This window comes from Embiotoca jacksoni, unplaced genomic scaffold (assembly GCF_022577435.1).
Source record: "Embiotoca jacksoni isolate LCO1_2020_lvr unplaced genomic scaffold, fEmbJac1.0.p SCAF_17, whole genome shotgun sequence".
NCBI lineage: Eukaryota > Metazoa > Chordata > Actinopteri > Embiotocidae > Embiotoca > Embiotoca jacksoni.
In genome coordinates this window covers 10039763-10050095 of record NW_027185307.1, presented here as the reverse complement: position 1 = coordinate 10050095, position 10333 = coordinate 10039763, and the positions used below count along the sequence as shown (strand labels likewise).

Genomic DNA, 10333 nt, shown 5'->3' with positions numbered 1-10333 from the left:
ACGGTGGATAATGGTGCTCTGTACGGGCTGAAGAGCTTGCTGCCCCCGCTTTACGCTCTTTCTTTCATGGCCCAGTGAACCTGTCCAGTTAGCATTCGCAAAAAACCTTCTAAATACTTTATTGGAGACTTCTTAGCCCATTAAAGTACCACTGTACCTCGCCAATGTTAATTTTCTTGTAAAAGAGCAAGCTGGGATTTTCTATCAGAGCAGCGGATGGGAAGACAGTCCCGTTTTGCTTCAGTTGAGAAGATGCATGCGCTCATCAAAACACTTATAAATGGCATCATTGTTCCTGTAGATGTGTGTGTGTGTGTGTGTGTGTGTGTGTGTGTGTGTGTGTGTGTGTGTGTGGGTGTGCGGGAGGGGGGGGGGCAGACAAACTTTGTCTTTTGCCCTTATTAGTCACAACTTAAAACATTTAAGATCACAGATGACACTTGAGGGAGACGTTACTATATTAAGTGACATTTTTGTCCATTAGTAAAGAGATTCAGCACGTATTAGTAACCATCTATGGTAAACCTCAACCAAACACAATAACAAAATAAATGTGACGAGCTGCAGAAAAATATTATCAAGTGTACCCCGACAATTCTTTGATTGAAAAAGAAGAATGAAAACATAACCAGTAGTGAAGTGCGGAGGTGGTATAGTTGCTCATGTGCAGTGCTATAAGGACTTTAAAGACGGGAAACAATGCAGTGATTGAATGGACCAATCAAATCACTGTTTCAGTCATACGTTAAATATAAATATAAATATAAATATAAATATAAATATAAATATATTTAGATCACATGCATATTTGTGATTAGTTTGACCAAGTATTTAAAACAGAATGAAAACATATCCATACATACAGCAGCTGACAGAAGATATTCTGAATCCCTGCCCATTAGCCAATTTCCATTTTTTGGGGAAGAAACCTCATTTCCTGACATTTATAAACTGAGCATAATTGCAACTGACCCTTGCAGATCTTTTAATTTCACACCATAATGATGATACAAAGAACATTAATAAGAAAAATGCTGCAATTTCCTTTGATCTTTGAAATTGCAAATGCCATTTAGAAGATGAGTTCCATGAGTTTCTGTCGCTACACTGAGAAAAACAAGAGGAATAAACTTTAAACACAAGCCAACTCCATAAAAAGCCAAAGCGCCACATCTACACAGTCTACATCTACAGATTCTTCAAATGATTTAAACTCTGTCCTAGATGGTAATGTGGTCTTCAGCACATCATGAATCATCACTGCTGCAGAGACAACAGTGTGAGATTTATGCACTCGACGTGAGAAGGCAGCGATGTGCTGAGCGCTTGGCATGACGCCCGTGTAAACATGTGTTCCTGTGTTTACACGCAAACACGGATGTGTGTAATTAGCGGCCTAACCCAATCAGTGTGTGTATAATTACAGTCATTAGTGTCAAAGCCAAGCGCCTGTGCTCTCTAAACCAGGCAATAAACTACACGGTTCCTCTCTTGCTCCAATCGCACTCATCTTTCTTATTTACTGCTCTCATTTAGCTGTAAATTTTATGCAAGACTTGACTCTCTTCTTACACGGCCTCCTTCTTATCGCCTCGTTCTGTTTCTCTGTCACTTTAGTTCTCCGTGTTTGTACAAATCCTCTGCTGTGATCACTGGCTGCTCTTAATTGGAAGCACATCGTTAGTGGTGCAACTGATGAAGCCTGATGCTTTATGAGCGCGTTCCCCACACGGCTCGTGTCAGACAGCCACTGAGGCAGCGCTGCCAGAAGCAAACAGCATCAATCTCTTCTTCCGCCACTCGCTGCATTTCAATGTGAACTGGCATTTTCACATATACTTTGATACACCTGAGGTGAAACGTGAACTATCTTTATTAGTCATTGAATTAACTGGATACCGGAGTGTAATTGCTGCTATGAAACAAACTAAGATTTTTGAATTTTTGTCTGTTTTGCATGGCATTTGGATTTGACAGCAATCTATTGTACATATTGCTTTACAGCATAAGCACTGCTCCATTGCACACACAGGAACCATTTTTGCATTGGCGGCATTTGTCCCCTTTTATTAAACATTACTGGAGGAAAGCGATGGCGGGAGCAGCATCCAGACACACTATGCTACATATAGCACCTTGGAGAGAGGTGCTAGACGCATTGGACATGAACCATGTTCTGTGAGGTTTTAATGGGGCTGTTAATTGACACCAAGACACTCAAGATCGTGTTTTTACTGTGCAAAAGGAATTACAACATATTTAAGCGATGAAGGCTAGAAATTCTTTCATTTTCCCTCTTTTATATTATGAATGCAATCATTTACATAAGATCTGCCATCTTTGCTTTGGAGCTTGAACCATCAATATGACTAAAAGGACCTTGAGGCAAATGGACTGCATTTATATAGTGCTTTTTTTACCTTAATGAACAAAGGGCTTTACAATTGGCCCTCTCATTCACCCATTAACGTTCTCACACTGATGGCTGTGGAGATGCCATGCAAGGCGTTGGCCTAAACACCAGAAGCAACCTGGTGGTTCAGTGCCGAAGGACACTTGAAATATGGACAGGAGGAGCCAGTGATCAAACCAACAACTCAGTGGTTAGTGGACAATCTGCTCTACCTCCTCAGCAACATCACCACTTCTTATTATTGTTTCCGAGGTACAACAATTCACTTTTTACTCCAGATTTTAAGCCAACATGGACAAGAAGTATTGAAAGTGCTGGGAAGGGAAATGTATATTTGAACATCTACAACTCCATGACATCTGGACGACTCCAACTGCTGAGGAGGATTACGGGAACAGCTACTGAAAGGATTGGGAAAGATGTGATCTAGAACGCAGTTATAGTCTTTTTTTTTTTTTTTTTTTTTTTACTGTAATGGAGATGTGCTTCCTGTCGAAACATCGGGTGCTGCCCTTTATTAAAAAGCTCCTCTTATATCTACAGTACGTGCTCCAGATCTGATCCAGCCTCAGCTGCTCCATCTGTTAAGGCGCGGATTTTAGCTGCGAGGTGGCAGACGTTTGGAGATTCCCTCATCCTTAAGCTACTAGATGGATCATGTAGTGACATCTTTTTTTTCGAAAGTATTAAAAAGATGCTCTAAACTGCAGTAACATTGTTATACAAGTTCTTCCACCTGTCAGAGGAAGAGAAGGGTTGCAAACAAATGTCAACAAAGTATAAATAATCAATAAAAACTAGTTCTTACATAGTTTTATGTGGCATTTCTTTAAAATTTAGTTCTAGGCACTTGTTACTTTACTATACCAACTTTTATAATTTAAACATTCCAGCGGCTTGGAGAGGATTGTACCAATCTGTCTAATCTATCTAATATCATTTCTATCCTCTCCATTCTTCTTCTCCTCACCGTTCAGCGTGCTTTTATTTGCACAAAATAGCATTTCCAATGGGAAGCCTTCATGCTCAAGCTGCTTTAGAGGAGGAGGCCAGGTAATCATGGTAAATTTCTTTAATAAAGGCATATCTAATGATAAAACCTTCATACTGCGTTGATTGCTGTCATTGATAGTGACAGTGGAGAGACACTTTTAAGATATCCCCTTTGCCACCAGTAATGAAATTTATACACTGAATGTATATAGCTGCCATGGAAATATAATGACATATCTGTTGCCTTATATAATTTTCATACATATGGCATTTTGGGTAGTTGAGTGTGTGTGTGTGTGTGTGTGGGGGAGGGGGGGGGGGAGATAATGAAATGAAATAAATTAAGAATCCTCCTAATAAAGAAAAAGGGGGGAGATGAAAAAAAAAAAAAGGAAGAACAGAGAATGGATGGGGAGACACTATGGAAGAGGCTTTCATTCACTGTTTTTATCTCGTTCCGTGTTATTATAGTCGCTCAATCAAAACCTCTCTTATGCATACATCTATATGAACTGCCTCTCTCGCTCTGTCCCTCTCTCTTGCTCATTCGCAATTATGAGGGAAAGACAAAGAAAAGCGATTCATCTTTCTGTCGTGGCCCCTTAATGATATCATTAAAATGACTGACAGCTTTGAATAGCATTGGAAAACCTACCCCAGTCAAAACAAATCTGATCCGTTTTGGAAACAGCGGCTGGTGGTTCGTTAGGGGAGGGGTGCAACATGAGTGTGTGTGAAATGGGGTGAGGTTGGGAAGGGAGGTGCAAGGGGGGCTGTTAATGAGGGAGACCTTAGGGGGTCACGCTGGGGATATGGGGAGTACTGCTGCAGGCAGGTGCCCCTACAAACACCCGCTCCTAAACGCACACACCCTCCTTTCTCACTTCCATCCTACACCCAATCCCATCTGTGCCACATTCATTTTCATTGCCTTAATGAACATAATAAATATGTCTCCTCTCTATTGATGAATGCTATTTGACAGCCATGGGGGTGGCATCAGGAGAGGATGGGCACTTGATTGGAGTGTAATCATTGTTAAAGGCCCAGCATGAATAACACACTCAGATTAAAGAAGAGACATAACACACACGCGCATACACACACATACAAGTACGCACAGGTGGCCAGGCCCACGGGGTGTTTCATTCACAACTTGGCACTCCTGCTGCTATTATCATCATCAGCTTTGTTCCGGGCGGGATTGCATGTGAAAGAGGGAAACACGGTGGGCAAGGTTTTTGTTGGACGCGAATGCTAAACTTTGATCTGCTGGTGAATGCATACGAAATGTATTCGCTTAAATGCATGGACACACACTCACACTCACACACACACACACACACACACACACACACACACACACACACACACACACACACACACACACACACACGAAGATGACTCACGTTTTCCCGTCTTGTTGGTTTCCCCAGTCTCGGACCCGGGACTGCAATCAATTACAACATGAGAAAACAAACCTGTTTATGATCAACTCGCTTTTGTCTCTTCCTATTTGTAGTTCCACGCTTTTCCACTCTGCACTTGTTCACCTTGAAGCGCTCCATGTCTCTCTCATTCTCATCCACGGCATCTTTCAGTCTCTTTACCTCCGCCTTCAATGTGTCATTAGCCTCCTGGAGGTGCCTGACAAAGGGAGGGAAATACAGAGAAATATACATAGAGAGGAAGACACAGAGAACGACACACAACTATTATCATCAAGGGACTTTTGTTAACATGGCAGCGAAAAATATTCTGGCACACAACAGCAGCAGTGCCAGCATTTCTCTCTTTCCAGAGCAGCCTTTAACCAGCTGTTCAGGCATTATCTCTGGCACACAAACACACACGTATCATCATCCGTTATAATGAAATGCTTTTCCCACAGCCATTTATCACTTGTGGCTATTTATTTCAGTATTTTGTTATGTCACAAATTCTCCTGAACTATTAAAAGAAATCTGAAATTATTCTATTATGGGAGAGGAAGTGGATTTTCCCTATTTATGGATTATCGAGGAAGGGTGATGAGTATGAAGAGGAATCCTACAATGAGATATTATCTCTCCTTGCCAGTGTGTTCAGGGTGTATGAAGTCCTGCTACATGTTACCATAACAAAAACATTAAAACATAACACGCACGCCAGACGCACACCCACGCCCACACACACACACACCCACACCCACACACACACACACACACACACACACACAGTGTAAATTGAGATAGATGAAGAAGCAAACACAGATGCTGCTGGGTTGTGGGATGTATGGCACTGTAGGGGGGGCATCACAGAAGATGGCTAGACATCTTTGATATCTGGTAAGAGGAATATGTCACGCCTCTGTGTGTGTGTGTGTGTGTGTGTGTGTGTGTGTGTGTGTGTGTGTGTGTGTGTGTGTGTGTGTGTGTGTGTGTGTGTGAAAGAGCCATGATGATGCACACATGCAGAAGGAGGAAGGTGTGAGTATGTCAGAAGTCCACACACACTCCGTACACACACGACATGCATCGAAACACAATGAGAAACTGTCTCCCCCCCAACCAGCTTTAGTCGTCTTTCCTAAACAAACAGTGTGCAGGGTTGAGACACATAACCTAAAGAAATTCTGTTACTAATACATCACTTCCGGATATACTTACTCTTTCTCTTCGGTGACAATGAGCAGCACCTTGTTTTGGGCCTTCATCTGGGCAGAGAAGCTCTCATTGGAAGACCTGAAAGACAAATTTATGATATCAAACACTTCTGAATCAAAAGTCTTTGGCTATCCTCTGCAGTGTTGCTCAAGAAAAACAAGACATTTAAAGAGAAAGAAAGACATTCAAAGAAAAGTTTAAAAAAAAATACATTCAAAAGCACTACAATATTCAGCTGTTTATATTTATGTATTTATATTTAATATTTTGTAAATTATGTGTTGTTTCTTAGACTAATTTCTGGCTGTTGATCCAACAGACAAATACATACACTACACACGACACGACACGACACGACACTAGGAAGTTGCAAGTTTTCATTATGAAGGAAAGGCTGAGAACTTGCTTACCTTATTACTTAATTTCAGAGCTCTTTATATGAATTTGTAAATATTAAAACAAAACATCATGTTGGGAAGGTGTTCATACTTTTGATCAGTGACCCAGAGGTTGACATTACTCATGACCAGCTGGCTCTCACGACGAAGGTTTGCATTGTCAGACCGCATCCCCTCCACCTCTGACCGGAGTGTGTTCACCTGCAACACATAGTCAAGTATTATCCATCACAGAGTTAACTGTTGTATTACAAATGGCAAACATACAAAATATTGTGTTGATTTTTCAGGTTTTCCCGCTAATTAAACATTTCCACACTGTAAATATAATACCCTTTTCTCTATTTTCTGACTGGATCACTGGAGAAGAACAACTGACCCCAAAAAGACCAGCGTTAATTACATGCATATTTTCCAAATGGTTTGAGGCTTAAAAATAGTATAATATAATAGAAAATATTAACGTCATACACTGGTTTTACACATTTATATGGCCTTTAAGTCTCTCCCTCACTTACACTAACTCACACCGGCACACTCACACACACAAATACATACATCATATTCATTATTAATGTGGGGTAGAGGCGGCCAAAAGGTGTGATTAAAGAAAGGTGAAAAGGGAATAAGTGAGGCTCTAGTAAAAGGCAAGGTAAAGCAAGGGTGAAAATAAATGTCAAAAATAGAGCATAATAGCAACACAAGAGAAAAATTTGGTAAATGGAGAATAATTGGGGATGAAAGAGATGGCATTTGCAGACACAGGTATTAATAGCAAGGTGAGATATTAGGCAATGGAAGAGGAGAGATGGAGGATGGGGGAGAGCAGAGGCAGACTGGAGACAAGATTGGAGGAAGGAGAAGATGGGTGTGGGGTGAAAACAGGGACTGCATGGCACTGGCCAAACTGCTGACTTTTCCATTCGGCTTATCAGTCAGGACCTTTCCAGGCCTAAACTCTGGGGACCCTGACATATTACCCTTATCGCCATAGAAACACCTTGATATACCATACCATCTTTCCACAAAGATTTGGGCAAACATAAAAAAAAGTTTCCAATATGTGGACCATGATTTAAGTGTGTAAAAATGTCAAATGATTAACCCAAAATGTCAAAATATCAACTGCTGGTGGGAGATGAATCATGTACGATGTGCATGTGTGTGTGTGTGTGTGTGTGTGTGTGTGTGTGTGTGTGTGTGTGTGTGTGTGTGTGTGTGTGTGTGTGTGTGTGTGTTTGTTTGTGTATTTTGAATATCATACGTATACCAAAATATTTTCCTGTTGATGTGTATCTGGAAAACACCACAGAAGTAAATGTAGAATAAATATATTAGGACAGGTGATTCTGTTAATGCACAGCTGAATACAAATATAGCTGTTTTCATTCCAAAAAAAATTAATGACAGCAAAAAGTGGGAAAATTATGAAAACTTCAAAATAAAACATGGATGAATTGTCTATAGTGTTCATAACTGCTGTGTCTGCTTGCCGATGTTGGTGACTTTACAGTGTTAGTATATTTTTCAAACACCTTTGGCCTACAGTCAAATGGGTTCCAGGACTTGTGCATCCCCTCACTTTTGAACTGCAAACAACATGCTTTTAGCTGCCTCGGGTCAAAAGTTTGTAATTTATTTATGAATGTATCTAACAGAAGTCCGTCTTTAATGTCTGAACCACATCAGCCCTGGGCTACAGAGGGGCCAGCCAGTTCAAAAGTTTACGAGTTCAAAAGCTGATGAATTTTTCCTGCACGCACCATGAAAAGAATAGATACAACAACAAAGACAACACAGCAGTTTTTTCTTGGGTTCTTTTGCAACGAAATGTAAAATCGAATGTTAAAACTTGCCACAACAAACTAATGTCACAGTGTATCAGCTATCTAAAGCTGATGCGAATAAATAGACATACTCAAGACTTGACTGCCAGACATGTGACTTGTGCATCCTCAGAAATCTCAATAATGTCAAACAATGTTGTTGCAAATGAACAGGCCTCCTTCAGGGTAAAAAAAAAAAAAAGAAAAAAAAAAAGGTTGTGAGGATGATAGTGACGCAATCAATCATTCAAATGTTATAACATGATTAAGGATGGGTAGCATTTCCACAGCAAGGAGGAAAAAAAACCTATGAGGACAATGAAATTACACCAAGCCAATCATTACATGTTGAAGAATAAACTGAGTCATGGTATGAATTTATCAGCAGTGGAATACATCTTGTGAATCCCATTGTTTATGATTTCATTTCTGTTCATGTCTCGTGCATTGACCCAGTTTCATGTGAAGGAAGTTCTGTTGAACTTAATGCCCGTATTAACACACCATCATTAATTATATACACAAAAAAATATCAAACCATCCTATTCAAAAGCTACGAAAAAAAGAAAGAACCAGCACTCACGACGAGTCCGCACACACCTACACAAGCACAAGCGTACACACACATGCACAGACTGGCAGAATGTGTGGCATGCTGTAATGACAGTAATTACCTGTGGTCTCACATTAACATCTCCCTCCTGACTGTCTGACTGGCTCGGCTGGTGGAGGGATGTAAATCGCAGCACAAGTCTGATGTTGTGATTAGGACTAAATTACACATCATCACTCTGTTTCCACCAGTGTCAAGGGAGCCAGAGAAAGGGTGTGTGAGGAAGAGGGGGAGAGTGTGCCAGAGAGAGAGGGAGAGAGAGAGAGAGAAGGACTTTTAGAGAAAAAGGGAAAGGGACAAGGAGGTGCGATTGCAAGACGGGGGAGGAGTAAAGTAGCACACCTGCTTAACATTTAGATTGGTTTTGTTGCACAAATATTTTAGTAGATGATGGGGGCTAAAAGGGGCAACAAAATGCATTTATAACCAAGTTTGGTGATACCACTTGTCCTCTCAGGTGCATGCTACAGAATTTGAGTTGACGACTGTGGCGCTGCTGAAGGATTTGGAATCTTTACAGCTGCTGCACCAGTATTTATCATTTTGATTTATTCGATCAAAATAAGGCCGACTTGTCCAGTCCACGGCCCACACTCTTCATTGCCAATAGCTACAAGATGGACTTTCAGGACTCACACTATTTAAAAATTTTTTTTATCTGAACTTATACATCTGAATGAACTTGTAAACTATAAAGCATACCTGCAGAGAGAAAAAAAGAAAATGATTGTGGGGACTTTAGCAGTTAATGGATTTTCCATCTTTTCTATTCTCCATGGAGCTGTGGACTCGTATCACATTGCACATTAGCTGTACAGGACAAAAGTGCATTTACCAAAATGTCAAAGGTCGTGGGATAAACATGATTCAAAGACGACTTTTCAGGGTAAAGAGGGGAACATGAAAATGAGTATAAAATCAGAAACAGATAGCCTAGTTGTTGCTTCTACCGCCATCAAACCGCCAGAGCCGAATATGAGCCATTACTCGGTTCCACTCAGCTCATCAGAGCACATCCTCTCATCAAATTAATGAACACATTTATTGTTAAACACGTTTTTATAAAACATTCATTCATTCTGTCTAATTAAAAGACCCAACAGGCCTGACATCACTTAAATATGCATACTTATCACTCACATGGTCTGAATTAAAGATCTACAAGCGTGTGTGTGTGTGTGTGTGTGTGTGTGTGTGTGTGTGTGTGTGTGTGTGTGTGTGTGTGTGTGTGTGTGTGTGTGTACTGTATGGGTGCACGTATGATAGCAAAAGAGAAAGAGGCTGCCCAAAGCAGGTCTTCTCACTCTAGGCTTAATGGTGGTAATCATGGCGTGACCCAACATTAAGACTGTGTGTGCATGTGTTTGTGTGTGTCCCACTCTCCCTAATGGTGACGATGATGACATGTTCTCCATTAGACTAGTCAGTGGGCCACAGCAGATCTA

General features: G+C 40.8%; 1 protein-coding gene across 1 annotated transcript in view; it reads right to left on the bottom strand.

Moving 5' to 3' along the window:
- The window catches only part of LOC138199449 (nuclear mitotic apparatus protein 1-like), a 48391-nt gene that overhangs the window by 5577 nt on the left and 32481 nt on the right, over positions 1-10333 (bottom strand). Inside the window, exons 15-18 of the mRNA XM_069151537.1 lie at positions 6541-6650; positions 6055-6129; positions 4960-5053; positions 4816-4856 (exon numbers count right to left, since the gene is read on the bottom strand). Coding sequence (XP_069007638.1) covers positions 4816-4856; positions 4960-5053; positions 6055-6129; positions 6541-6650 — 320 coding nt within the window. The remainder of the gene's footprint in view (positions 1-4815; positions 4857-4959; positions 5054-6054; positions 6130-6540; positions 6651-10333) is intronic.